This window comes from Talpa europaea, assembly GCF_964194135.1.
Source record: "Talpa europaea genome assembly, chromosome: 7".
Classification (NCBI taxonomy): domain Eukaryota; kingdom Metazoa; phylum Chordata; class Mammalia; order Eulipotyphla; family Talpidae; genus Talpa; species Talpa europaea.
The window spans coordinates 1,008,036-1,033,172 of NC_140074.1; the positions used below are offsets into that span (position 1 = coordinate 1,008,036).

The 25,137-nt window shown below is 68.3% G+C and overlaps 1 protein-coding gene across 3 annotated transcripts in view; it reads right to left on the minus strand.

The window, feature by feature from the left end:
* The window catches only part of COL5A1 (collagen type V alpha 1 chain), a gene marked incomplete at its 5' end in the record, with an annotated part of 77,613 nt that overhangs the window by 23,856 nt on the left and 28,620 nt on the right, over nt 1-25,137 (minus strand). For 2 of the 3 annotated variants that reach the window (XM_084238795.1, XM_084238794.1), the window contains 28 exons: nt 2,366-2,419; nt 4,089-4,142; nt 4,645-4,752; nt 5,815-5,868; nt 6,000-6,044; nt 7,589-7,642; nt 8,528-8,572; nt 10,629-10,682; nt 11,213-11,257; nt 11,454-11,507; nt 11,886-11,930; nt 12,433-12,486; nt 13,652-13,696; nt 14,290-14,343; nt 14,982-15,035; nt 15,601-15,654; nt 16,088-16,141; nt 16,339-16,392; nt 16,769-16,825; nt 17,301-17,393; nt 17,791-17,865; nt 19,400-19,462; nt 19,644-19,685; nt 22,304-22,360; nt 22,500-22,676; nt 23,245-23,475; nt 23,830-23,967; nt 24,689-24,820. In XM_084238795.1, coding sequence (XP_084094921.1) covers nt 2,366-2,419; nt 4,089-4,142; nt 4,645-4,752; nt 5,815-5,868; nt 6,000-6,044; nt 7,589-7,642; nt 8,528-8,572; nt 10,629-10,682; nt 11,213-11,257; nt 11,454-11,507; nt 11,886-11,930; nt 12,433-12,486; nt 13,652-13,696; nt 14,290-14,343; nt 14,982-15,035; nt 15,601-15,654; nt 16,088-16,141; nt 16,339-16,392; nt 16,769-16,825; nt 17,301-17,393; nt 17,791-17,865; nt 19,400-19,462; nt 19,644-19,685; nt 22,304-22,360; nt 22,500-22,676; nt 23,245-23,475; nt 23,830-23,967; nt 24,689-24,820 — 2,046 coding nt within the window. The remainder of the gene's footprint in view (nt 1-2,365; nt 2,420-4,088; nt 4,143-4,644; nt 4,753-5,814; nt 5,869-5,999; nt 6,045-7,588; nt 7,643-8,527; nt 8,573-10,628; nt 10,683-11,212; nt 11,258-11,453; nt 11,508-11,885; nt 11,931-12,432; nt 12,487-13,651; nt 13,697-14,289; nt 14,344-14,981; nt 15,036-15,600; nt 15,655-16,087; nt 16,142-16,338; nt 16,393-16,768; nt 16,826-17,300; nt 17,394-17,790; nt 17,866-19,399; nt 19,463-19,643; nt 19,686-22,303; nt 22,361-22,499; nt 22,677-23,244; nt 23,476-23,829; nt 23,968-24,688; nt 24,821-25,137) is intronic. The other variant, XM_084238796.1, reaches the window with a different exon arrangement.

The window sequence follows — 25,137 nt, forward strand, 5'->3', positions numbered from 1 at the left end:
GTCGTCCCTCCCCCTCCGACCTTCCCGCGGGCACTGCCAGGCCCGAACCACCTCCCAGAGCCCCACTTTGAAATGCTTTAATGAAAGCGTCCCTGGTGGTGAGGGACGGGGCTGCTCTAAGACACAGCGGCGGCCTCCCGCGGACCGCACGGCGACACCCGCCGGCCCCTGGCGATACACGGACGGAACACCCGCTTTCCTGGAGTGCCAGGCTGGCCGCCGGCGGAGACGCCTGGGCTTTGGCGGGTGCGCTCGCCGCCACGTCCTCACTCCTGCCCCCGCGGACCCACGCCCTGGCCCTGACCAGCCCACCGCGAGGGCCCCTCCCGCCCCGGCCCGCACCCCAGCCCGCCCCCGACCCTCAGCAGCCTCTGCGGATGCTCCGCCCTGCGTCTGCTGCCCCCTGCTGCCCCCACCTAACATTCGGGGTGGGTCACCCCAAACCCCGCCCGCGCCGTCCTTTCTCCACGGCAGCGCCACCATCACTGCTCTCTGGCCCCCAGGAAGGGGCTCCCAAGGACAGGACTGGGGCTGTCCCTGCTGAGCCCCCACCTCAGGTGGTGCAGTCACCGCCCCTGGTGCCCCAGCGTGCCCCCCTCAGCTTGCAGCCCCGGCGAAGCCCCAGGGAGACCTGGAGCGGAGAGCCCCCCCCCCCACTCCGCTGCCCCGGGACGCACACTTGCGCTCCAGGGCAAACTGGGACCGCCTTCCTTCCCCGGGGAGATTCCCAGGTGAAGGCCCCTCACTCCCGTTCTCTCTCTCTGGGTGGGGAGGGCAGTGTGCCACCCGCCCAGGCCCCGCTCGGGGGTTTCTCCCTGCACACGCAGTGCACGGCAGGACACGGGCTCCGTCAGGTCCCTGCGGGGCCTGGCCAAGCAGGAGGGTCTGGGCTCAGCTCAGGAACAGGACATGCATACAACATAGGCGCGCAGACTTGGAGGTGGGCAGACAGAGGACACATATGCCCGCACGTACACCAAAGAACTAGGTGGGTGGGTGAGTGGGTAGATAAGGGGGGTGGCGAGAAACACACAGTGGTGGGTGGGTCAGTGATGTGTGGATGATGGATGGATAGATGGTGGATGGGTGGATGATGGAGGGATGGTGGATGGATGATGGTTGAATGGATGATTGATGATGGATGGATGATGGATGGATGGATGGATGATGGATGGATGATGGATGGATGGATGATGGATGGATGATGGATGAATGATGGATGGAAGTTGGATGGATGATGAACGGATGATGGATGGATGGATGGATGATAGATGTTGGATGATAGTTGGATGATGGATGGATGATGGATGGACGGATGATGGATGGATGGATGACGGATGGATGGATGATGGACGGATGATGGATGGATGGATGATGGATGATGGATGGATGATGGACAGATGATGGATGGATGGATGATGGAGGGATGGTGGGTGGGAGGGCAGAGAGAAGAACTAGGTGGGCAGAGAGCAGACAGCTGCGCACATGGAGAGCCGCACGCAGCCACAGCGAGGATGCAGGGGAGCATACGCGGGAGCTGTGGAGACAGAGCCCCAGGTGCCCGGAGAGCTGGAGGATGGTCCTATGCTGCCCACTGGCGCTCAGACACGCCCTTCCTTCTGTTGTGTGAAGCTGGCAGACACGCTGCTCGCAGGGACCAGCTGAGAGTCCCCTGCTTGAGGAGAGCTCAGCCCCAAGTGGCAGTGATGGCCTAAGCTTGTCCTCTGAGGAGGCCCAGCCCATGGGTGGGGGAGCCGCAGGGGCCAGGAGAGTGGGCAGCCCTCCTCCCCAGCTGGTCCCCCCAGGAGGCCCTGCAGGCTGTCCTGCAAGCACCCGACCGTGTGCCGTCCCCCACCCGCGCCTGTGCACAGGCCAGCGCAGCACCAAGCCCGGGGGCCATCAGGACCCGCCATCCCGAGAGGCGGTGCCCAGGCACCATGGCCATCTCCTGAGGAGCTTCCAGGGCGAGCAGAGCTGCCCCAGCTGGCCCCGCCGCCTGTGTCCCCGTAACCACACGCAGGGCGGCTGCGGCTCCCCAGTGGGTGCTCGGGGCGGTGGCAGCTGGAAAGGCAAGAGTGAATCTGGGCTGGCAGGGGCGGGAGAACGTGGGTAAGACGTCCGTCTCCGCGCCTTTCAAAACTGGCCCGGAGAGCAGCCCTCGGGCGGAGAGAGCAGTGCCCGTGGCCCCGGGGCCGCGCGGCCTCTCCCAGCACCCCCACAGCCAGGGTTTGGGAAGACTCGTTGCCCTGGTGCTGCTGGCCATCGTCCACGAGGCTCTTGGCAGCACAGTGGGTGAGAAATATACGCAGCAGCCTGGAGACTGTGCCCGCGACGCCCGGACACAGAGCGAGGCCGCCGTCCTTACCCTGCCACCCTTCTCTCCATTGGCGCCCGGGAAGCCAGGGAATCCAATCGAGCCCTGCAAGAGAGTGAGGGATGGGAGGGGGTGAGAGCTGGGCAGGCGGGGGCAGCTGCACAGCATGTGCCGGCGGGGGTCTGCCTCTGGCACAAGCTCCACCCACCCACCCACCTGCACACCCACCCACCCACCTGCACACCCACCCACCATCCACCTGCCACCGCCACCACCCACCCAATCACCCCAACACGCCTCATCCACCCACCCATCCACCTGTTCATCCAGTCAGCCACCCACCCACCCACCTACCCCTCCCACCCCATCGCACCCACCCCTCCCTCCACTCACTACATCCACCCTCCACCCACCCGCAGCATGACGATCTCCCGGGCACCTCACAGATCCTGGATCCAAACCCAAAGCTGAGTCGGGCCCTCCCTCCCCGCCCTCCACAGTGCTCTCACACCCGCGTCCGTGGGGCGCCAGTGCCCGCGTGCAGCCAGGATGCACGGGATCACAGGTGAGTGCGCTCACACCTGCGAGGCTGAGCCTCCCGCGCTGGTTCTCATGCCGCTCTCGCTCCCGAACACCCACAAACAAAGCCCAGAAGCTTGGAATTCAGATGCGGATGGAAATGGGGCTGTAGGGTCTGGCAGCGATTTAGTTCCAGAGAGCAGTGAAGCCCCCCCAGGGGAGGATGGGCGTGGCTGCGGGTCTGCCCGGCACCCGCACGCCGGCTGCGTGGACGCCCCGTGCTGTCACGGCGCCCCTCGCCCTCAGGAAGTCACATCCAGGCGGGCCCCACGCCGTGGCTAGATCCTCCCCCGAGTGTGCGCTGGGGCCTCTAAGCCTCGTCTTTCCCTTCCGGGGCAAAGCGCGGCCACCCTGCCGTGCCCACAGACAGGGCCGGGAAGCGACCATCAGGCCGGGCGCCGGCCCGGAGCTCAGTCTCAGCCGGGGTGCAGGGGACCGCCCGCGCGTCCAGCCACCGCCAGCGACTTACACCGACCGGCAGCTTAAGACCCTGCCCTGGCCTTTCCAAAGCCGCCTGAACTTGGTCTCCCATCCCGGTCTCTCCCAGTTACTCTGTCCTGTCTCCCCAAAGGCTCAAGGGCTTGGAGGGCGAACACGCCACCCCCCAGGGCAGGGCCCCGAGTAGCCTGGACACACAGGCGCGGTGCCAGCGTCCACAGGAGGCCGCACAGCCTAGACGGACACACCAAGGGGTGCCCACGAGCCAGAGGGGGGCGGCGGGCGGCCCAGCCAGCGGGATGGCGTTAAGCACGCCCGCGAGGCTGCTGCCGAGGGAAGAGGCAAGAACAATGGCGAGATTTGAACGAAACATGACGTTTCAGTGATCGGGGCCCAGGGCTGCAGCCGACGGCAGGCACGACTTCCGGGGGGAAGTCCTCGCGTCCTCCACGCTTGGGGGCCATCACGCCGCTTCACGCCGCCAGGCTGACGCAGAGCCGAGAGGCGTCATGCGCGCTGGAGGGGCAGCCGGTGGGCGCGGCCCCGGGTGCCAGGGTGAGGGCCAGCCCTGGGGGCTGCGTGTGTCCCCTCTTGTAAAGACTGCTTAGCCTGCAAGCGCCTCTTTCCCACCCACGTGGCCACGTGAATGGCAGCCGCGGATGCCAGAGCCGGGAGATGGGCAGCGCCTGCTGTCCGTCCCGCCGTCCAAGGGTGGGGCCCAGTGTGGGCCCCTCCGCAGCCAGCAGGCAGCACGTACCTTCGGCCCTTGTCTTCCTGGGTAGCCCGGCAGCCCCGGCACTCCAAGCTTTCCCTGCGGAAGAGGGCTGCAGTGAGGCCGTGTTCTGCCGCCCACCACCCACCGCCCGCGGGGCCAGGGCTGCGGTGCCAGCGGCCGGAGGAGCGCAGGACCCTGGGAGGCGTCCCGTGCTCCAGAATCAGGTCGGGCCGTAACTCGGCTTAGCCGGAGGCAGAGGCCCCGGCGGGGCAGGAGAGCCCTTGGCTGCGACACCGCCCTTGGCCCCTTCCTGGCAGAGTTCCGGCCTCAGGACAAGGCGGGAGGGCTGGGCCGACCTGGCCACCCCAATGCACAGCTTCGGGGAGTGCCATGGGGCATAGATGGGTGCGGGGCGCCAGGGGCAGCCTCCTGCGCTGGAAGGACGGCTGTGTGTCGGGAGACCCCCACCCTGGCTGCGGCTGGAGGAAGGAGCTCTGCCGGGGGCCGCAGCACCCAAAGACAAACTCAGGACAAGGAAGTGCCCCTTCCACAAGCGCAGCGGCTGGGGGCGGCAGGGGGGGCCTGGCCAGCCTCGTACCTTCTCCCCGGGGGGGCCCAGGGGCCCGGGGTCGCCGTTGGGGCCCCCACGCCCCTTCGGGCCCTCGGGGCCGTCTTCTCCTCTGGGCCCAGGTGGGCCGACCTCCCCCTGCAAGTTCGAAAGAAGGAGTGAGCGGCGCCCCCGTCTCCAGCCCCACATGACCCCCGCCTCTGTCTGGAGGGAGACACGGGACCCAGGCCTCTGGAGCCGAGACCCCGGGGCTCACTCAGTGGACGGAGCGCCCCGGCGTCCCCGCCCAGAGGAGCGCCGACCCCCGGCGCGGCTCTGGTGCAGAGTGGGGCTGTTTCCTCGAGGCCGCACCCGGACACCTCCCGCGACCTCGGTGTCCAGGCCTCTCACTGAAATGTGGGCCTCTGGCTCACAGAAGTGCCTCAGAATCGCTACCCTCACCCCCCAATAGAACAGAACCCCTGAGCCCCCTGGGCTTCACCTCTGACCTGGGTACGCGGGGTCCTGGGCCTTGGCCGGGCACCAGGCACCCAGGACACCCCAGAAACGGAAAAGCGGGGAGCTTCCCCAAGCCACGGGAGGAGCCCCAGCCCCAGCAGGGAGGGGCCCAGGGGCAGACGGCGTCCCCCAGCGGCCCAGGAGCGCAGCGTGCAGGAGCAGCCGCCGGGGCTGGTGAAGAGGAGCCAATGGCTTCCTGGTCTTGAGCCCTGTTTGTCTGCCGTGAGGTGCGTGTCCCCGAGAAGGGCTTTGCAGATCAGCCAGGGAGGCCAGGCCGGACAGACGCGGCCTCGTCCCCACAGGTGCGCTCTGGGGCTGGGGGGCGCCGAGTGGTCTTCCTGCCCACTCCTAGCACGTGTGCCCTCCTGGGGGCCCAGCGTGAGCACTGAGCGTCAGGCCAGCGGAGGAGGCCCTCCCACCAGGGAGAAAGTCCAAGCACAGCAGGCCCTCCCAGCAGCGTGGCTGGACGGCTTGTGAAGTGTCCGCCGGCTGTGGAGGTGCTAACGGCGCTGCCCCTTGAGGCGGGACAAGGCGCAAAGCTTGCTGGGCTCCAGGGTTGGCACCTTCCAGGCACCTGTGCGGTTGGGACTAACCACGGCGGCGGCAGCCGTGGCCAACGACCCTGTGCAGGGTGCGTGCAGTGGCCGCTGCAGCCTCCCACAGCCTCCCGGGGGCTTCCGCCTCCCTGCCGTGGGCACTCACCCTGTCGCCCTTGATGCCCATGTCGCCCTTGAATCCAGGAAAGCCATCTTCACCCTGGACGGGGGACAGGAGAGCATGTGGGACAGTGAGGGCACCCCACCCCGGCCCCTCTGCCCTCTGCGTCCGCGGAGTCAGCTCTGTGTCCCGGGGCTCGGCGGCGGCTGCTGGGAGGCCAGAACACCCACCTTCTCGCCCTTGGTGCCCTTCAGGCCGCGGATGCCATCTGCGCCCTGTGCAGATGAGAGAAGGAGAGTCAGCAGCCGCACAGGCAAGCCCCCGGCTCTGGCCGCACCCCAGATGTTGCGGTCGGGGTTCAGAGTTTCCCGCTGGTCCGGTGAGTAGAGCCAGTAGAACTCCGACAAGCCCCTCCCCGTCCTGCCAGGGCAGAACATGCTGAGCAGGACTGGCTGCCTCTGAAGGGGCAGACCCGTAGGCTGGGGGGCAAAGCCCAAGCATGGGAGCCCTTCCAGGGAGGGCCTGCGGGCCAGGCCCTCCCTACCAGGGTTCTCTGTCTTATTACCAGGAGCCGCCCGGGAGGCTGGGCGGCCTGGGGCAAACCTATAAGTACGTTGGATCCCGAGAGCAGGGAGATGTGGGGTCCAACCTCCTGTCCTTGATGGGGCCCTGGGAGGCACAGATTTGGGGTCTCTTCTCCCCAGACTCCCTGGCACAGTGCCCTGCACACTCCGCCAGCCCATCCCCCTCCTACTAGGTGGGCCAGTGGGCTTCCCGGCCCTTTGGAAACAAGAGACCCCTCCCCAGGCCCAAAGCTCTACCCATTCAGCACCCATGGGGGAGGCCAAGGCACAGGCCAGGGGACGGGCCAGGGCACTGCTGACACTGGGCTGGGTCTCCCTGGCTGTGGCCCCCAGGCACTGCAGGGCGTGGAGCCTGCCCACTGGAGTGTGCCCACTGGATGTGGAGTGTGCCCACTGGATGACCCCACGCCCTACTTGGGCGGGCCACCCAGCATCCCCTAACCCTCACGTGTCCCCAGAGCAAGACCAAGTCTGGCTGAGAAGGCAGTGCCAGCACGGGGCAGGGACAAAGGGGCGGCACCAGCGAGGGCAGGCGGCGGGGCAAGGGAAGCGGGGGGGAGACCCAGAGGGACTGAGAATCCCTACTGGGGTCCCCTGCCGGCCCACCCAGCACCTGCAGAGGCGTGTGTGAGTCGCTGCTTGTCGAACCTAGGGCAGGTGTGGGGGGGATGCACCTGAGACAGGTGTGGGGGATGCACCTGGGGCAGGTGTGGGGGATACACCTGGGGCAGGTGTGGGGGGACGCAGAGGCTTCTACAGGTCAGCACAACCCAAGAAAAGAACCAAAGGGTGCCCTTTCTCGGGGCGCAGGGCACTCAGGAGGAGAGCTGGCCTCACAGAGACTGTGGGCCTCGAGGGCTGCTGAGCTGGCTTGGGCTGTGGGCGCCTCACCAGCGGCCATGTTCTCCCGCCTCCCTGCCCCCACCCCCACCCCGGCTCGCTCTCGTCACGGCTGAGTCGGCTGGACAGACAGGACATTCGCATCCTGCGACACTTTAAAGCAGACACCGCTGAGCTGCGGGGCGTGGGTGCAGCTGGCCGAGCGCAGGACTTCTACGTGACGGGATGTGCAGCATGAACAGGCAGAGCCGTCACCAGCGTCACGCTCAGCCCTTACCCTCCAGCCTCTTGCTCGCGCAGGAGAAGCTGGCTTCCCAGGAACCCCCTCCCCGCCCAGGCCCCTTGGACCACAGGCCTGTCTTGGCCTCAGGGAAGACTGGGCTGGGAGATCTCACCTTGACGCCTCGGGGACCTGGGTAGCCGAGGGGACCCTGGGGGCCAGGCGGACCCTGAAACACAGCAGAAAGGCATCAGCTCCGCCTGTCCGGCCATCTGTCCAGCCGCTTCATGCTGTCCCCACCTGGTCCTCCAGCACCAGGCGGAAAGTTCGCCTTCATTGGCCAGTGTCCGTCCGGCCCAAGGGCATGTCCAGCAGAGCCCGGGAGGCATGCAGGGCCGGCCCATGTCAGCCCCATGGATGGGGCCCAGCAGGCTGGGCCTTGTGACGCATGAAGCCCCGAGACAAGGCGCTGGGGAGGGCGGGCTGGGTGTCGACAGGGAGCACCCCGGCTGGGAAGGGACTTGGAGCGGGAGGGCCGGTTGCAGTAGGTGCAGGCTGGGGCGGGTGCCAGCCAGAGTGGCCTCGATCACAAACAGTGCAGGGCACATCTCCAGAACCCATGTCGCCTGGGAACTACAACCAGCTCTGACCCCGAGTCCTGGGCCCTGGAATGAGGGCGTGAGTGGGCAGGAGCCACAGCAGGATGCGCCGGGAAGGGGTCCGCTGGGCCCGGGGCCTCCGGCACCAGGTAACCAAGCTGGAGCCTGGGGCAGGGGCCCCGAGGGGGTCGACCCCAGAGGCTGCTGTGACTTCTGGGGAAGGGGAGGGGGAGGACTGACCCTCAGACCGGGCGCCGGGAAGCCATGTGCAGTGGGCTCGGGTCTGCTGTCCTGGGGATGTCAGCAGGGCCCCTCCCCCAGGCAGAGCCAGCAGGGTGGCCAGAGAGGCCAGGCCCAACACAAGGGCTCTGCTCTGGGCATTACTGTCCAGCCTGGAAGCCTGATGCAGGCTGAGTCTGCCCTTGCAGGCTCCCTGCCTGGGGCGCCCCTGAGTGAGGCTGAGCCAGAGACCCTCCAGCAGGAGACACGAGGGGCGGGGAGATGCGGGCACCCACCTGGCCTCCTTTCTCTCCGGGCGGGCCTTCTTTGCCAGGATGCCCCTGTCAGAATCAGAAGAGAGAAGGCAGGGCTTGCCCGTGCCCGCCTAGGACAGCAGAGCCCCTCTGACTGCCCCCGAGTCTGAACAAAATCCTTCCCCTCTCTGCCAAGACAGAGGCGGCGGGCCCTGGAGTCCCGCACAGCTCCCTCCTGACCCCCTGGCCTGGCCTCGTCCACTCGTCCTAGGTCCTCGCTGCTGCCTCTGGAGAGTGGGCTGTGCAGGCCAGCGGGGACCAGAGCCGCAGTGGAGGGGAGCGCTGGGCACACCTGGCGGGCAAGGGGCAGTGACATGGGCACCTCTCCCAGGCAACCCGGCAGGAGAGTACGGTTCTAGGGGACCAGCCCCTGGGCGTCCCCGCCGCTCCTGCTGAGTGGTCACAGCCCACACCCAGGCTCTTGGAGCAGGGGTTAGGGAGGGGGCATGCCACCGGCCCAGGTGGGGCCGCCTGGGAATACCCCATCACCTCCGCACTTTTGGGTGGGGGCGCAGGGCCCAGGACCCCAGGGGGGCTGTTATCAAGCTGGCGGGGCCAACTGCTCCATTATTTGAGCTGAGGCCAGTTCCTTTCTCCTTCAGACACATTTTAAGGTGCAAGGAGATAGCGAAAGCGCCAGGCGGGGGTGGGGGGTTGGGTGCAGGCGGGGAGCCCTAAGCTCATTTATTCAAAGTTTTTGAACAGAAAGGGACGTAGAGGAAATGCACCAGGTAAGAGTGATTCGTTTTCCCGCAGAGCGGGGCGGGCCATTCTCTGCTTGCATTTTCTAATATTCTATAATTACGTGCATAATGGGAAGATAACAAGGCATACATTATGTGTTTGGGATTTCTTTCTGATTAAAAAAGTAACAGATGGTCCCAGCAGACAATTGGGAATCGATTAAACAGCTCCCGGGTCTGGCCTGCTGGCCCTGCACAGGCGGGGCGTGATGCAGCGTCCGGCCGAGACCTCGAGGTAGCGCACCGTGGGCCAGCGCACGGCCGCTCCCCGATCCTCTGGCACCCGACTCGCTCCGTCAACACATCTCCACTGCGCCCTGGGGTCTGTTTCAGCCCCCCCCCACCCCGGTCCTTTCTTAAGCCAGAACCAAGAGGCACCAGCACTGGCCCCCTGGCCAGGCCTGCTGCCCTGCTGGGAGCGCCGCCCACAGTGTTCAGGGCACAGGAGGGAGTGGGTGGCGGGGGGCGGGGGCGGCCCATGGGCCCTGGGTGCCCAAGCAGGGGAGGATGCTGTCCCCCCGGGGCCCCTAACCCAGCCCTGCCTGAGACGGGGCGCCTCCCTAGGGCACTTCCCGCAGGCCAGGTGACCGGGCGGCAGAGAGCACTGCGCTGGGTGAGAAGCGCGCAGGGCAAGGGGAAGATGACGGGACGCCTGGCCTGGGGCGGGGCGGGGCGTTTCATTTTGTCATTTATTTATTTTCCTAATTTTCCACCACAAGACAGGCTTTTCTATAATTAGAAAAAGCAGTTAAGTGGAAATGTAACTGGAAGCACCTAACGACAGTCACTGCAGGTTCCCCCGTGCTGATGTGCGGGGGTGGCCCAGCTCACACACGCAGGTGCACACCATGCACACGCGTGCAATGCACAGAGGTGCACACGCACACTGAGCATTCGCCGCCTCCCCCTCTGCCTTCCCGCAGCTCAGCCTCAGGTGGGGCTGTCACCAGGCGGTCTGATGGGGCTCCCCGCTGCGCACGCGCGTCTGAGGACCGTCCTGCTCAGTGGTAAGTGCTCAAAATACCCTCGGCACACACACTCGGGCCCAACACCGCGGCTGCGCTTGCTGGGAGCCAGCCCGGCCCTCACGGTGAGTTTCGCACACCCCAGCAGAGACCCCTCGCCCAGGCGTCATCACCACCCGCTGGCAGCAGAGCACGTGTCCGAGGCGCAGTGAGCAGGCACTCAGGAGCCGCCCCCACGTCTCCATCCACAGAGCCGGAGGGAGAAAGGGCTGAGGCAGAGGCCCCTCCCTCGGACAGCACGAGTGTGAGTGCGTGTGAGTGTGTGAGTGAGTGTGTGTGTGAGAGAGGCAGAAAAGGGGCAGGCAGGGCACTCACCGGGGGTCCGTCAGCGCCGGGCATTCCTGGGAGGCCTGGCTTACCCAAGGGGCCCTAGAACAAGCAAATGCCCTGAGTCCTGGGGCTCATCTCCCCCCAAGGCCACTTCTCAGCACTTCTGCAGAGGGACCAGACCCCGGCACCAGCAAGGGTGCAATAGGCCAGCTGCAGCCACGCCTTCCCAGGTTGCTGTTGGGACGAGCCACCCGCCAGGCGAGCCCAGGCTCTGTCCAGGTGGGCCCCAGGCCTGCAGGGCCCACCCCCCGCACCATGTTGGAAGGATCTCCCAGGGTCACGGCAGCATGCACCTGGGCCCAGGGCCTACTCAGGGCTGCCGGATTCTGCAGAAACCAAACCAAATGAAAACAAACAAGACAAGATGCCCAGTGGGCATCTCCTGCCAGCTGGCCGCCCTCCAGAGAGCTGGAGAGCGAGTAAGGGAGTAGACAGGCTCAAAACCACGGGCCAAGACCTGCTCTCTTCACAGTGACCTGACCCCCCATCCCAGAGCCCTGCACTCACCCCAGGAAGGGGGTACCCTCTGCGGGCAGGTGGTGGCCCTGCACCCAGCTCAGCCCACTTACCTTCTCTCCTGGAGGACCGATGGCACCCTGGGGGCCTGGGAGACCCTGGAGGAGAGAGTCAGCAGGAAGGGTCAGGGGCCCTGCCCACTGCTCCTTGTTCTGGCCACCAGCCCCGAGGTCATGGCCAGCTGCGCTCCTCGGGCTGACAGGCGTGGGGGCAGCGTCCAGGGGCTGCTTACACCTGGGCACCCGGGCCTGTCCCCCACTGCCCACTGCCCAAGAGCCCACACCGGTCACTCACCTGGGCACCTGGATTGCCCTGCTGTCCTGGGGGGCCAGGCTCTCCCTGGGGTCCCTATAGGGAAGGAAAGCAGGGGCTCTGGAGGGTGCCTGGACCCGGGGTCCACAGTCCCTCTGCCCCTGACCCTGACATGAGGGGCAGTATTGCCACACAGCCGCCCAGGAGGGGTACGTGATAGGAACTGACAGGGATACAGTCCATGTGGCAGGAAATTTGAGCTAAAGCCTCCTGGTACCCTTGAAACAGGCGGGTATGAGGCCCAGTGTGGGCCCCACTCTTGGCCGCTGACCCCAGGCCGGGTGGGGGTGTCCCATAGCCCAGCCTGTCCCAGCCCACACCAGGCGCTGGGCTCTGCCCTCCCGTTTGGACGGCAGCTAGGAGCAAACCCAGGAAATCGCAGGGGCGGGGGTGGGGGGCAACCCTGAGACTTACCACATTTCCTTTTGGGCCTGTCTGGCCGTCCATCCCTGTCACGCCCTGGTTGAGATTTAGAAAAGAGAGCCCAAGGGCCCGAGGACGGGTGGTGAGAAGGGAAACCGCTCGCCCCAGGAGGCCATGGCAGCACGTGCCGGGCACAGCAGGGAGCGGGGGGCCGGTCAGCTCATGGGCAGGCCCGTGGGGTCCAGGGAGCAGGGCAGAGGCCGGGGGCGATGGGCCAGAACCCACCCTGGGGAAGCTGCCCACTGGGCCAGAGCCTCACAGAAACCTGGGGCTCCTGCCTCCTCCCAGAACCTTCCAGAAGCTGCAGGAAGTGCTCAGCCAGGAGAAAATAGGGCATCCAGGCTGCTTTTTATCAGGGCAGGTGATGCGTGCAGGAAGTGGGCACGCCCAGGCCCCAGGAGGGGTGGCAGGGCAGTGGCAACACCGGCCGGGCTCCCAGTGGACTCAGCCCCCGCCCCCACCAGGTGAAGCCCCAAGGCCGGTGTGGCCACAAGCTGGGGAACTGGGCATGGAGGTGCAGGCAGGTGACCAGACTTACGGGAGGTCCAGGAGGGCCGGGGGGCCCCTTTGGCCCCAGTAGACCACGTGGCCCCTGCCAGAGGAAAGAGAGCGGGGCTCGGTGACCCAGCCCCTGCCCTGGGGCATGGGGAGCCAGGGGTGGGCCCGGCACGGGACAAGATTGCCGGGGATCACGGGGCCGCAGGGATGGGGAAGCCACTCATGTTGAGGAGGTCCTTTTGCACCCCTTGGGGGACATAGAGCCCCCAGACTATCCCCTGCTGCATGGCAGCTCTCGTCCTGCCCTCTTGACTGGGGCAGCTCTCGTCCTGCCCTCTCTCCACAGCCCGGCCGCTGGGTGAAGGCCTCTGATGCGAGCGTCCACTGCGGCAGGGACAGAGGGCCGGAGCCAGGCGGGCGGCGTGGCCGTGCACCCAGGGCACAGGGTGGGGCCGGGAGCTCAGCGCTTTCTGGGACGGTCATGGTGGCCGGCAGCGAGGGGCACTTGGGGGCGCCCGTCCCGGCCAGCGCCATCCCCAACAGCCACGAGCTCAAAGATGATAGCCACAGCTGCCCCCAGGGCTCCACGCCAGTGCCTGGGGGTGACCCCCTTTAACTGTGCAGAGGTCAAGCGCCCTTCAACTCTCAGGGCCTTTTCAGAGGCTCTGGGGAAGACGCCGAAGCCCTGACCACGCTGGTCGCCATTTCCTCGGTGTTTCGGCGCCCGGCCGCACAGCGCTATTGACAGTGGCCCGGGACGGGGGGCTCAGGTGTGTGCTCCAGGGAGCTGGCTGGTCAGTTCCCTGGCACTGGCCAGACCCCGAGGGGCGAGCCTGCCCCCACCACCGTGCAGACGTGGCCCCCGCCCTCCTCGCAGCCGCTGCAGGATTTCTCCCCAGTGAGCGGCGCCACCCGCACGGCCGCGGGATGAGGTGACAACGCGAGGCTCTCGGAAAGGAGCGGGAAGCAGTGGGAGTCCTTGTTGCTGAGATCTGCTCCAGCAGCAATGCCAGCCCAGGCAGGGGCACGCCCGGAAGACTCCCGGCCAGGTCAGGACGGGTGGCAATGCCGCTGACGCGGGCCTGTGCAGCCTGTCACAGTGGGCCCGGCACCCCCAGACGGTGGGCCTGGCACTCCCACAATGGGCCCAACACTCCCATGGTGGGGCCCGACACCCCACAGTGGGCCCAACATCCCGGCAGCAGCCCCGAGTCACAATAGGAAGCCCAGGGCCTGAGCGTGCCCCGGCAGGGACTTACGGGCTCCCCGGGCAGTCCTCTGGGTCCCACTTCTCCGTCATCACCCTGGGGGAGGACAGCGGCGGCAGGTCAGCACAGCCGGACGCCCGCAGGCAGGTCCCCTCCAGCGGGCATCGGGCTGACCCCACGCCCCAGCTCCACCAGTCCCCGGGGCAGCCGGATGGGGGCAGTTCCGACTCCCGGGGAGTTGGCGGGGGCGAAGACGCTGCAGGTGAAAGGGGAGGTCCCGACCCTCTCCCGGAAGCCCAGAGCTGTTGCAACAAGGACCCCTCAGCCTGCAGGCGGGGAGCCGCCTGACGCGCAGCAGGGAACCGGCCCTTGGCCGCTGGACACCCTGCCCCGCCCCCGCCCCAGACGTGCAGTGCCCCGGCTCAATCCTCAGGTTTGGGCGAGCCCCCCCTCACTCCCTCCCACACCCAGCTGCTCTGAGAGGCACCAGGAACACCAGCTCCTTGCCCCGGCACCTCCCCTCCCTGCGCCGGCACCCCCTCCTGGAGGGAGACCCGAGACGGGTGCTGACCCCTTCCAGGCGCTGCGCCGGCTGGAACCAGATCGGGGGCCCAGCCTTTGTGGACAGGGAAGCCCCTTCCTTTCCTGCCCAAGCCCAGGGGAGACAGAGGAGAGGCGCCCGGACATACCCTGTCTCCGTCGTCTCCCGGAGGGCCCGGCGGGCCGGAAGGACCAGGGTCACCCTAGGGAGCCAACAAGGAGGGCCATTTCGTCACTCGCGAGCAGGTGACACAGGCTGACCCAGCCCCGTCTGGAGCCTGAGGCCCAGCGCCCCGTGCAGAAGCCCTTCTGGAGCCCCGGGGGAGGGTTCGTGTCCAAGGGTGCAGGAGTCGTGGCTGAGCTGCCCGAGCCTGGCGTGGAGACCCCAAGCGGGGACCCCGGCCCCCCAGCTGCACGGCAGGCCCCTCTTCAACAGCCCCCGGATAGCTCTCGAATAGCACACGCTGTCCCGGGCAGCTCCCAAGAGAGTGGCCATTTGGGGTTTCCCACAGATGTGAGGCCCTCTAAACAGAAAGAGAATTCTAGAAGGACAGGTTCCTGTTCTCCCTGCACGCCCTCGAGAGGTGGGCCCGGCGGGCTCCCTTGGGACCCAGTGCAGATAAGAGACCACCGCTTGGGCTGACCCACCACTGACCAAGATGTGAGTGGGCATTCGCGAGGGCTCCCACACCTGACAGCGGGCCCAAGGGCTCCCACGCGACAGCGGACCCGAGGGCCCGGCCCCACACGAAGCCCACGGCTGTCTGTAGGGCTTTGGAGCCAGAAGCGCCTCTGCAGAAACTCGCCCGGCCTGCGCCTGGACTCACAAGGGGACACTTACCCGATGGCCCTTCTCTCCCGGCAGCCCAGCCAGGCCGTCGAAGCCGCGGTCACCCTGCCGGACAGAGGGTTGCTTAGGAGGCCATCCTTGCGCAGCGGGCCCAGGACCCTCTATGCAGGCCAAGGCCTTGGGCATCCGGGATCCCCAGCCATGTCCCCCAAACACCAGCAAGGGGCCCAAATGGTCAGGGGCTTCTGTCCCATCACAGACCACAACCTGGATGTGCTGAGACTGGCCGTGCTTGGGGGCCACTGCCACGTGTGTCACGCGTGACATGAGTGCACATACCCATGCGCTGCGCCCCTATATGTGCATGTGCACGCCTGCACACAGGGGTGCTTGCTGCCCATCCGTAGGTGAGCTCGACAGTCGGGGCAGTGCTCAGGGTGGCGGGTCCGCCCCCATGCGCCACCCTGAGAACAAACCCCTCCTGGCAGTACAGGGAGCCCCGCCCCTGGTGGAGTGCACCCCCGCCCCCCCAGCCTTCACAGGGTCCCTCCCATGGAGCCTCCAGGCACCGGACATTGGTCACCGTGGCCACACTGTCCCGAGACCAGCAAGCTGGCCGCCGCCCCAGGCAATGAGCGGTGCGGCCCCAGCAGGCCCGGCAGCAGCCTACCTTGGGGCCGGTCTGCCCCGGCATCCCTCTTGCTCCATCACTTCCAGCCCGGCCCTGCAACGGAGGGGCAGACTGTCATCCGCAGCCGCAGGGCCACCCGGGCCCAGGCTGCTGACCACGTGCGGGCCTCCTCAACTCAGGCCGAGGAAAGGCCAGTGGACGAAGGAGAGACGGGCCCAAGGGTGGCAGTCAGAGCACATTCTGCCCAGGGCAGGGGCGCGGAGCGGCCATTCCCCCCAAACTGACCCCATTTCTGGACAGAGAGGCTGCCCGAAGGGGCCGGGCCCACCTGTGCCTCCACAGGGGCTGGGCACGGCGTTAATTAAACGTGCTCTGTACGTGGAATTAACCTTCCCCAGCAGGGGCCGGCCTGACCACGGAGGGCCTGGCCAAGGGACAGGGGGCCAGAGCGGGTGCAGGCGCCGGGGGAGGTGGGGCAGACTCACTGCAGGGGCCCGGCTGCTGTTCCCGGGCCGCGCGTACTCACCCTTCTCCCCGGCTTTCCAGTGGGACCAGGGGGGCCCTGCACCCCGCGGGGACCCTGTTGGCATCAGAGGGCAAAGGGTGAGCATCCTGTCGTGTGTCTCCGAGGCAAAGCAGAGCCTTTCCCGGCACCTGTCATCCAGCACGGCCACCGGGCAGCGGGCCAAGGTCATGGCCTGGACCCAAGCGAGGGCCGGAGCTGCCCGCTCCTGCCACACCCGCCCCCGGCGTGTCTCCCGGCAGCAGCCGACGTACCTGTGGCCCCATGTCTCCAGGCTCGCCCTTCAAGCCTCCACTCCCGGGGGGGCCCTAGGGAGACACACCTGGGTTAGGGACACTCAGCACAGGGAGGCGGTGGGGGCCGGTGGGGATGCCGGGGACAGGGTGCGGGCCCCGGGGGTCTATGGGGGGTCTCAGCTCGGGTGCAGGCCCCAAGGGACAAGATGCAACTCAGACCATCTCTCCTGGTTTTAAAGGAAATTCTGGGCAGTGAGTGGGCACCGGCCACAGAGCCTGGACCTGCCCAGACGGAGCTCGGCCCGGCCGAGGCAAACAAGGGCAGGAAAATAGCACCCAAGGGGAAGGCACTGCCGCCCCAAGGCATGCGCACCAAATCCTCCATCCCCCACACCCTGCACGGCCTGCAGAGGACCGGCCGCCTCGCCCCTCCCTGGGGACCACTCACCACAGGGCCGGGTCTCCCAGTAAGACCCATCGGGCCGGCCGGCCCCCGCAACGCCAGCTGCGGAGAGAAACGGGGTCACTGAGAGACGCTGCCGTCCGGCTGCGGGCCGGAGCCGGGGAGTTGAGACCTCCGGGTTATAGGGGCTCACGGGGGCCACACCCACTCGGGGTACCCAGAGCCCCAGCGAAGCACCTGTCTTCTCCCCACCCCAACCCGCCCAGGGGCTGCCCTCAGCCCGTCACCCATGCTGAGCCTGAGGCGCAGCCTCCCCTCCCCGCCGGTGGGAGGCTCGAGCCGAACAGCACAGCACTTACTCCGCGGGCCTTGGCGTTCCCCCAGCCACAGGGCGGCGCCTGCAGGTACCCGGGGGCCCCTCTGGCCAAGCAAGTCCCAGAAGAGGCCAGGCTGGAGCCAGAGCCACCCTCAGACCGTACCCGCACCTGCGCCCGCCCCAGTCCGCCTACCCCAGCCGGCATCCCCCCACCCACCCGCGCTTGGCTCTGCCCGCCCCTTCCCGGAGCCACTCACTCACCCGGGCCTGCTGGAGAATGGCCTGAGCCTGGGACTCCTGTGCCGAGACCATGGGGCCTTTAGAGCCTGCATCGCCGCCCCCTCCGAACCGGAACTGTGGACGGAAGGCAGGGGTGCAAATGTGGGTGCCCACGCGGACCCCAGCCTAGGTGGTGCCTGTTGGCCTCAGAGGGGTTGGGAAGCTTCTAGCCCCAGCTCCCCCCCAAAAGCCCCCACTCCACCTGCACTGAGCTGCCCGGGACACCCCACCAGGAAGGAAATGGCCGGTCTCTCCACCACAGGCCACGGGCTGCTCAGGGAGGGGGCAGCATGGCCACATCCACTTCCTCCTGAGAGCCAGGCCCCTGCCCAGGTGCCCGGCCAGCCCCAGCCATGGACAGGCGACCCTGGCCATTGGCGCCCACACCAGTGCGTCAGCGCCAGGACCCAGTGGACGCTCTCCAGGAGGCTGCCACGGTGGGCGCAGCTGGCCCTGCCCCAGGGGGACTCACCGGCAGCATGAGCATGGTCCCAGGGGGGCCGGGCAGCCCATCTGCCCCAGGAAGTCCTGGGCGTCCAGGGGGGCCCTGCGGACAGAGGGACAGGAGGGCGGCTCAGAGCTGGTCACGGCCACAGGAAGGCTCGGGAGCCTCCTGGGAAACACACGGACCAGCGCGGAGCCAAGTCAGGCCAATGGTGCGGGCTATTCCAGGAGCCAGGCCCAGAATGGGGGGTGCAAGGAGCGGGGTCTGAGAGGTGGGGAGGGAGCGGGTGAGTGTCCAAGGGTGGGCAGCTCCGGGGCCACTCCCTCTGCTGTCCCCGCTCTTCCTGTGGGCGTTTGGAGGGTGGGTGGGTGCCAGGGAGTCTGCGCCTGCTCAAAATGTGAGGACAGAGGGACAGGGTGCTCGGACACACCCGCTCTTCCCTCATTTAACAGTCTACAGCCCCGGGTGCTTCCAGCTGGCCCTAGCGCGTGCCCTGGTGGTTACGCCGGTACAGATGCCGGCCAGCTGCAAGACCCAGGAGGGGAGGGCTGCACAGCCGGTTTGTTTTCAGAGGCTGGCATCGTCACCTCCCCCTGCCCGGCTCAGGGGCACCCCGCCGGCATCATCACCCTCCGCCCAGTTCAGTGGGGCCCCGCCGGCCTGCTCACAGCACAAGGCCCCTGCCCGCTCCCGCTGGAGCTGGGCCCAGGCCTGACCACATGGCCGCCAGGCCGGGCAGCTATACTCGGTGGGGAAACACCAGCAGGACCCCCGTCCCCAGCGAAGCCCAGACCCTGGGGCTCCCCTGGAACTCCCCAGAGGGTGTGGAGCCCGCTGGGCCTGAGCTCACACTGGCCTATCTTTCCCCGGGAGGTTGTTCTACCGCAGAACTGCCCACGCTCTGGGGAAACATTGCCTAACGCGGACTACAAAGTGAGAGTCCCGTCCACGGGGCTGCCGGCCCATCTTCCCTCCTGATGGGACCCAGCCCCTGTCCTCCCAGACCCCGGCCGGTCTGTCCTCTGCTCTGGGGGGTGCCAGGCTGGGGTGTCCACACACGCCCGGTTTCCCTCGCCCACAGCACAGCTGGTCACCGCTGTCCGGCTGGGCCCATCAGGCCAGGGAAAGTGGCACGATCCCGCAGTACCCCTGAGCTCCACTAGGTGGCAGAATGCTGCAGCCCTCAAGCAGCAGGACGCACCCCCAGATCGGGGCAGCAGGGGGTGCACCCCCAGATCCGGGCCCCGGGGTGCGCCCCCAGACCAGGGCAGCCGGGGAAGCCCTGACCAGAGCCAACTCCCTCTTGTCTGCTGCTTGCTTTCCAGTCAGGAAAGTGGGGGGGGGGGGTAGGGACTCAAGACCCGAGGGGGTCCCGGGGGTGCGGGGACACGGGGTGCCCCGGGCGTGGCGACTGACATGGGCCTGATGAGGGGCTGAGGGCTCCACTGCGCGGGGCCCAGCCGGCCTCCCTGGGGACCGGGGACACCACACAGCAGGGGCAGCGGTAGTGGGGCGGGACGCTGGGAGAGGAGGGCCCGGTGCGAGCCTCCGGTGCACATGGGGGCCCCAGTCGCCCCACGGGGAGGCCTCAGGCCAAGCCCCAGCCCTGCGCCCCAGGCGGCCAGGAGCCCCTTACCCGTTCTCCAGGGTCACCCGCTTGGCCAGTGGGACCCATCGTTCCTGGAGGCCCTGGTAGACCCTAGAATCAAAACCAAAGTCAGAGCAGAGACGAGGCCACAGGGCAAGACCCGTCCCGCCCTGCCAGGCCAAGGTGGGCCCCAGGACATCTGCAAAAGGTGCAAGCACACCCCCCTCACACGCGGGAGCTCTACGGGGGCGTCAGCACCCCAGCATCCAGGGGGAGCGGGATGGATACTCACGGCAGGGCCTTCTGGGCCGGGCGGCCCCTCTATGAGCATGCCCTGCAAGAGAGAGGCGGGCTGAGCGGGGCCCGGGATACGGGCCGGGCCCGGCTGTAGGGGCTGTGGCGGGGCCAGTCACTGTCGCCCGGCACCTCTTGGCTGTGTCCAGCCCTCAGTGGACATCAGCAACAGGCTTTCCCCCAAGAACAGATGCCGCAGAATCATCGCCAAGAAAGGGGACCCAGAAAGCCCCCCAGGGGAGCATCCAGGCAGGGGAGGAGAGGACCCCAGGATGGAGGTGGGGGTCAGGGTGGAGGACAGATGGGCTCAAGGTGGACGGGAGAAGAGGCCCCGGCCGGGCCCCAGCAGACCAGCTCACTAAGGCCGAGCCCTCCCCCCGGGAGTGGGGGCCGCTTCCCCACCGAGTCCCGGGCACTCACCTCCTGCGGCCCCCAGCCCCTCACAGGCTTACACCCTCGACCCGCAGACTCCACTCTCTAGGCGCCCTCCACTCTGACCCCAGGAGAGGGAGAGGCACTGGGGCAGCAGAGGGCAGCATGGGCTTCAGCTCTCTGCTGACGGGACCCCGTGGCCGGGCACTCCCCCCTCGTGGCCTCTACCTCTGGCTCCCCTGCCCAATGTAGGGCACCCTCTCCCTGCCCCCAATCTTGCCCCGTGCGGTCAGAGCCAGGGCAGGGGCCCGCCGCGCGGTGCTCACGTCGGGGGGGCCGGGGTGTCCACTGCCGAGCTGCGCAGGCTGACCTGGGGCCTGCGGGTCCCTGCCCAGCCCTCCCGGGACAGCTTTGCCTCCCATGGGGTCAGCGGACCCGGGGATGCCCTTCTCCCTGTTAACTCTGACGCCTGCTGGTGGGAGAGGCTGGGCCAGCTCCCCTCCCCCGGCCCAGTAACCACGACGCTCCCGGCCAGGGTGACCGAAGCCGCTGCCTCCAAGCCCAGCCCTGGACCGGAACCTGCACTCCCTGCCCGGCCAGCGGCAGCTGGCTGTTGGGCACCAGACTGGGGAGGCCCCCACTCAGGTGGCTGAGCCCCCAAGCCACTCCTGCCCCATGGGGCTCCCCAGAGACGGAGGCTGTGCGGGCACAGAAGTGCACCCAGAGAGCTCTGCGGTGTGGAGACAGGGTGTCTATCCAACGCCCCGGGATCCTCGGCCCCTCGTGCCTGCTCCGGCACAGGCTCAGCCACAGGAGGGCCCCGTGGAGGCGGTGGCCACGTGGGCTAGGGGCAGGCTGTCCTCCCAGACACACCAACCGGGGTGCTCAGGCATCGATGCAGGACGGGGTCCTCCCAGGCGGGGGCCGGGGGGGACCCTGGGGCCGGCGAGGGCAGGGCGGGGCGGGCTGTGTTGTGCCTGCATCGCGGGTGTCTCCATGGACAGGCTCTGGCCGTTCTGGCCCCCAGGCCCGGCTGCAGGTGGCCTGCGCCGAAGACGCCCAGGCTCCCGCCGAGCTTCCAGGAGCCCACAGACAGGACAGACACCGCGGGCAGGCCTGCGTGGGGAGTGGCCGGCGTGGCCCTGGCAGGCTGGCAGGGGCTGGCCCAGTCTGACCGTGGTCACCCCTCCCCAGGGAGGCTGGGATGGCCACCCCACCCCCAGGGGCTGCCGCCCGCATGGTCAGCAGCAGGCCTATCCATCTCTGGGGACGCGGCCATCTGTTCACAGGGAGCGGAGACTGAGGACATCTGGCCGTGCTCCAGGCGGAGGGACTCCAGCTGTTCGCACGCTCGCCGAGGGGCCAGCGAGGGCCCTGTGGACACCTCGAGCGGGCTGGGGCTGGGCGGGAGCGGCACGAGGGCCCGAGGGGGCGGAATCCCAACAGCATCCAGATGGCTCCATGTCCCCGAAGAAAGATGGACTTTCTGGAGACACGTGAGGCGCCCGGGCTGCTGCTGGCCTCCCCGCTCCTCGGCCAGCGCCTCCTCCTGTCGGGGGGCCTCGGGGAGGGACAGCAGGCGCTGCCAGCCCCCAGCGTCCCGCGCTGGGACCACGGATCCCCCACCCAGGCAGCTCAGCAGGGACATGGGTGCACAAAGGGGCAGCCCAGGCCAGAATACTGCCCGCTCGCACGGCCCGCCCTCCCTGCCACTGGCCATGGGGTGACCCGCAGGCGCTCCCACCTGTGGGTGCTGCCCGCCCAGTGCCGGGGCCTCCAGCACAGAGCTGGGCCTGCCTGTGACCCAGGGGCACCTGGAGCCCTGCCACCCACGCTGCCAACAGCGAGTCCAGTGCGCGCGGCCAGTGTCCTCACAGGCTTCCGGCAGCCGCTCATGTCCCCCGACTGATCCGCAGCATCTCCCATGTCTCCAGCTGCAGCCAGAGGGCCCCAGGGCCAGCACAACAGGCGAGCCAGCGGTGCCCAGGAGTGACCGGCTGCCCACCCTTGGCCCCTCACTGCCATACCACCCCCAGAAGTGCCGAGTCTTCTTTATCGAGGTAGAGGGGGTGGGCAGTGGAGTGCACAGACCTTAAGAGTGGGGTGACCCCTGGGTGACCAGCCGGGCCCTCAGCCCCCAACAGTCCAGGTCTCGAGCACTCCCGCCCCCCGGGGCTCTCTGCAAGTCTCTGCCACACACAGAACGTGGCCCCCACAAGCCCAGGACAGGGGTGCAGGGCTCCTGAGCCGAGACCCTGCTTCAGAGAGGATGAGGCGCGTCCTTACCGGTTCTATGACGGCGGGTTCTCCTTTCTGACCTTTCTCGCCCCGAGGTCCTCCAATCTGGGGGTACGGAGCACAGGTGGACAGAATGAGCAGGACAGAGAGGCCAGAGAGCACCACACCCCAACGGCTGACAGAGCCGCACCCCGCACTGCCCACGCCAGCCCCGGGACACCCCCAAAGGAGCCCTCCAGCTCACCCCTTCATAGATGGTGTCCTGGTTGGCGGGCATGCCGGGCCCGATCTCGGACGGGGACACGGTGGGGTCGTAGTAGGAGTCGTAGTAGTTCTCGTCCAGGTTCGGGATGGTCTCCTCCGTGAACTTCTCGTCCAGGTCGTCCTTCCCGTCCACCGGAGCCGGCTGAGGGTAGAGGGCGGCACCCCAGAGGACACAGGCCAGCTGGTGAGCCTCCCTTCACGGCTCCAGGCCTGCCCGCCCAGGACACAGCCAGGGGCCTCCCAAATCCCACAACGCCTGGCCCTGGGGAAACCATCCCCCCAAGGCTGTGCGTGTGTCTGGGAGGCGGCCCAGGCCCCAGGCGGGACAGGCCCCAGCCATACTGACAACAGCGGGGTCTGGCCCTCCCTCCCCTGAGGCTCTCAGCGGCTGCTTGGGGCCTGCCCTGCGCCAGCCCCTCCCTGAGCTGCAGGCACCCAGTGAGTGGCCGGCAGAGCCCTTGGGCAGCACAGCCCCTTGCCACCTCCACCTGAGTCCAGCGGGCGGACACATCCTGCCCGTTTGGGGTGGAAACATGCTCCCGGCAGGCCAGTGATGCCAGACCCGTGTGGCAGCCGGGGCCTCCTAGACGGCCTGGCCACAGGGCCGCAGCCAGGGCTGGGGGCCTGCCAGCAGGGGACCCCGACACGCCAGGGCAGAGGCAGAAAGGGGAGGAGGCCAGGGAGCCTTCAGCATGACCAGCCCGGCACCCCGAGAAGGCACTCACGTTGGAGGTGTTGGCGGCCGCGGTGGGCACCCCGGGCCCCGCGCCTGTGTCGGTGGGCCGGTCGGGGCTGTCGGGGCCCTCGCCGTAGCTGAGGCCCTCGTCGGGGGGCGGCGTGTAGTAGTCCTCCACGGGGATGTAGTCATAGTCCCCGATGCCGGGGTCCTCCTCCTTCCCGGCCCCCTCGTTGGCGGCAGGCACCGCAGGGGCGTCCGTGGGGGGCGGGGTCAGCTCCTGCGAGCCCAGGGAGAGACGGCAGCAGCGGGGTCAGGGCCACGCAGCCCCCAGGGTCCAGGGCCCGGACCACCTAGGGGGCTTGAGCTGGGCAGCAAAGCACAAACCAGGGGCCTGGGGACCGGGCCCAACCAGGGGCACGCTAAAGGCTGGAGCTCCCTGGGGACCGCCCCCCCAATGCCCCCCCAATGCCACGCCTCCCAATGCCACCGGCACCGTCCCCGTGGAAGCCCATCAGCGTCCCCGCCTGTCCTTGCCAGCTCCCCCTGCCCCCCCCCCCGCCCCGCCGGCCTCCAGGTCTCCACGCATCACCAGACACCCCCACCCCACAAGCACACGCGCCGGGCTCCAGACCTCAGCGATCTCCGTGGTCTCTCTGGCGGCCTCCACGGGCTTCTGGGTGGGGGCGGGCTCCTTGCCGGGGTCCTCGGGGTCTTCGTAGTAGGGGTACTCGTAGTAGTAGGCCTCACCTTCGCCCTCTCCTTCCGGGTACTGCAGGAACAGGCCCGTGAGGGGGGGCACCCATCGGAGCCAGCCGGGCGGGCCAAGTCACCCCGCTGCACAAGGGAAGCCCGTGGGACCCCAACAGTCCTTCCTGCTCAGCTCCCCAGGGAGGACGCAGGGGACCCCTTCCAAGGACGCTGAGCCCCGAAAGGTCTGTGTGTCCTGACCACTTAGGAGCAAGGGTCAGACCACTGGCCCGAGGGTGGGTGCTGCTGGCCGGGCGACCCTCGGGAGCGGGGGAAGAGCCTCAGGGCCATCAGGGGGGCTCCAGCAGGCCGGCTGCAGGCGCCCGTCTGGGGCCACGTCCCGCCCCTCGGGACGGACAAGCAGCAGGGCCTGATCCCCCTGATCCCTCTGCGGTGGGTCAGGGCCCGGGGAGAGGGATGAAGGGGGCGGAGGGGACGGAGGGGCTCCCTGAGAAGTGCTGGGAACAGCCGAGGCGGAGCCGGGCGGGCGGGCGGGGAGCCAGCCGGACCACAGCAGGCCCTGGCTGGGGGACTCGCCTGCACTCGAGGCCGCCCAGGGCCCCCGCGGGTGGGCCTGTCGCGGGAAGCCCCCCGGCAGGTCGGGGTCGGCAGGTCGGGGTCGCTCACAGGCGTCCTTTGTGACCCCGCTGCCCTGCTATCTCCCATCCGGGGTCGCCCTGTGTCGGGCCCTGCCCCGCCCCCGCCAGACCCGCTCCCCGGGGGCTGGTGCAGGCACGACTCACGTAGTCGTCGGGGTTGGGGTCCTGCGACTGGGGGGTGTCCGGGGCAGCCGTGTCGCAGTCGGGGCTGTAGTGCTCGCAGTAGTCGTATGCGGCCCGGGGGTCCGAGACGAAGAGCAGCTGCTGGATGTCGCCCTGGAAGAGGAAGGCCCTTGAGCCGGGGCGCGGGGCCTGCGGGCACCCAGACCCGCAAGCCTGCGGCGAGAGCGGCCTGGAGGCCCTTGGAGGAGAGGGCCCCAGCGGGGACGCGCACCGCGGGGTCACCCCGAGGGGGCCGGAAGGCCCACCCACCACCGTCCCTCCGCGCGCGCGTCCCTCGGCCATCGCACCCCGCGCCGCGCTCCACGGCCGTCATTAAGCACCTACTAAGCGCCAGCCAGAGCACCAGACGCGGGCGTGCCTCAACCCCTGCCTGGAGGGCCCCCCCCCCCCCCCCCCCCCCCGCTGGCCCT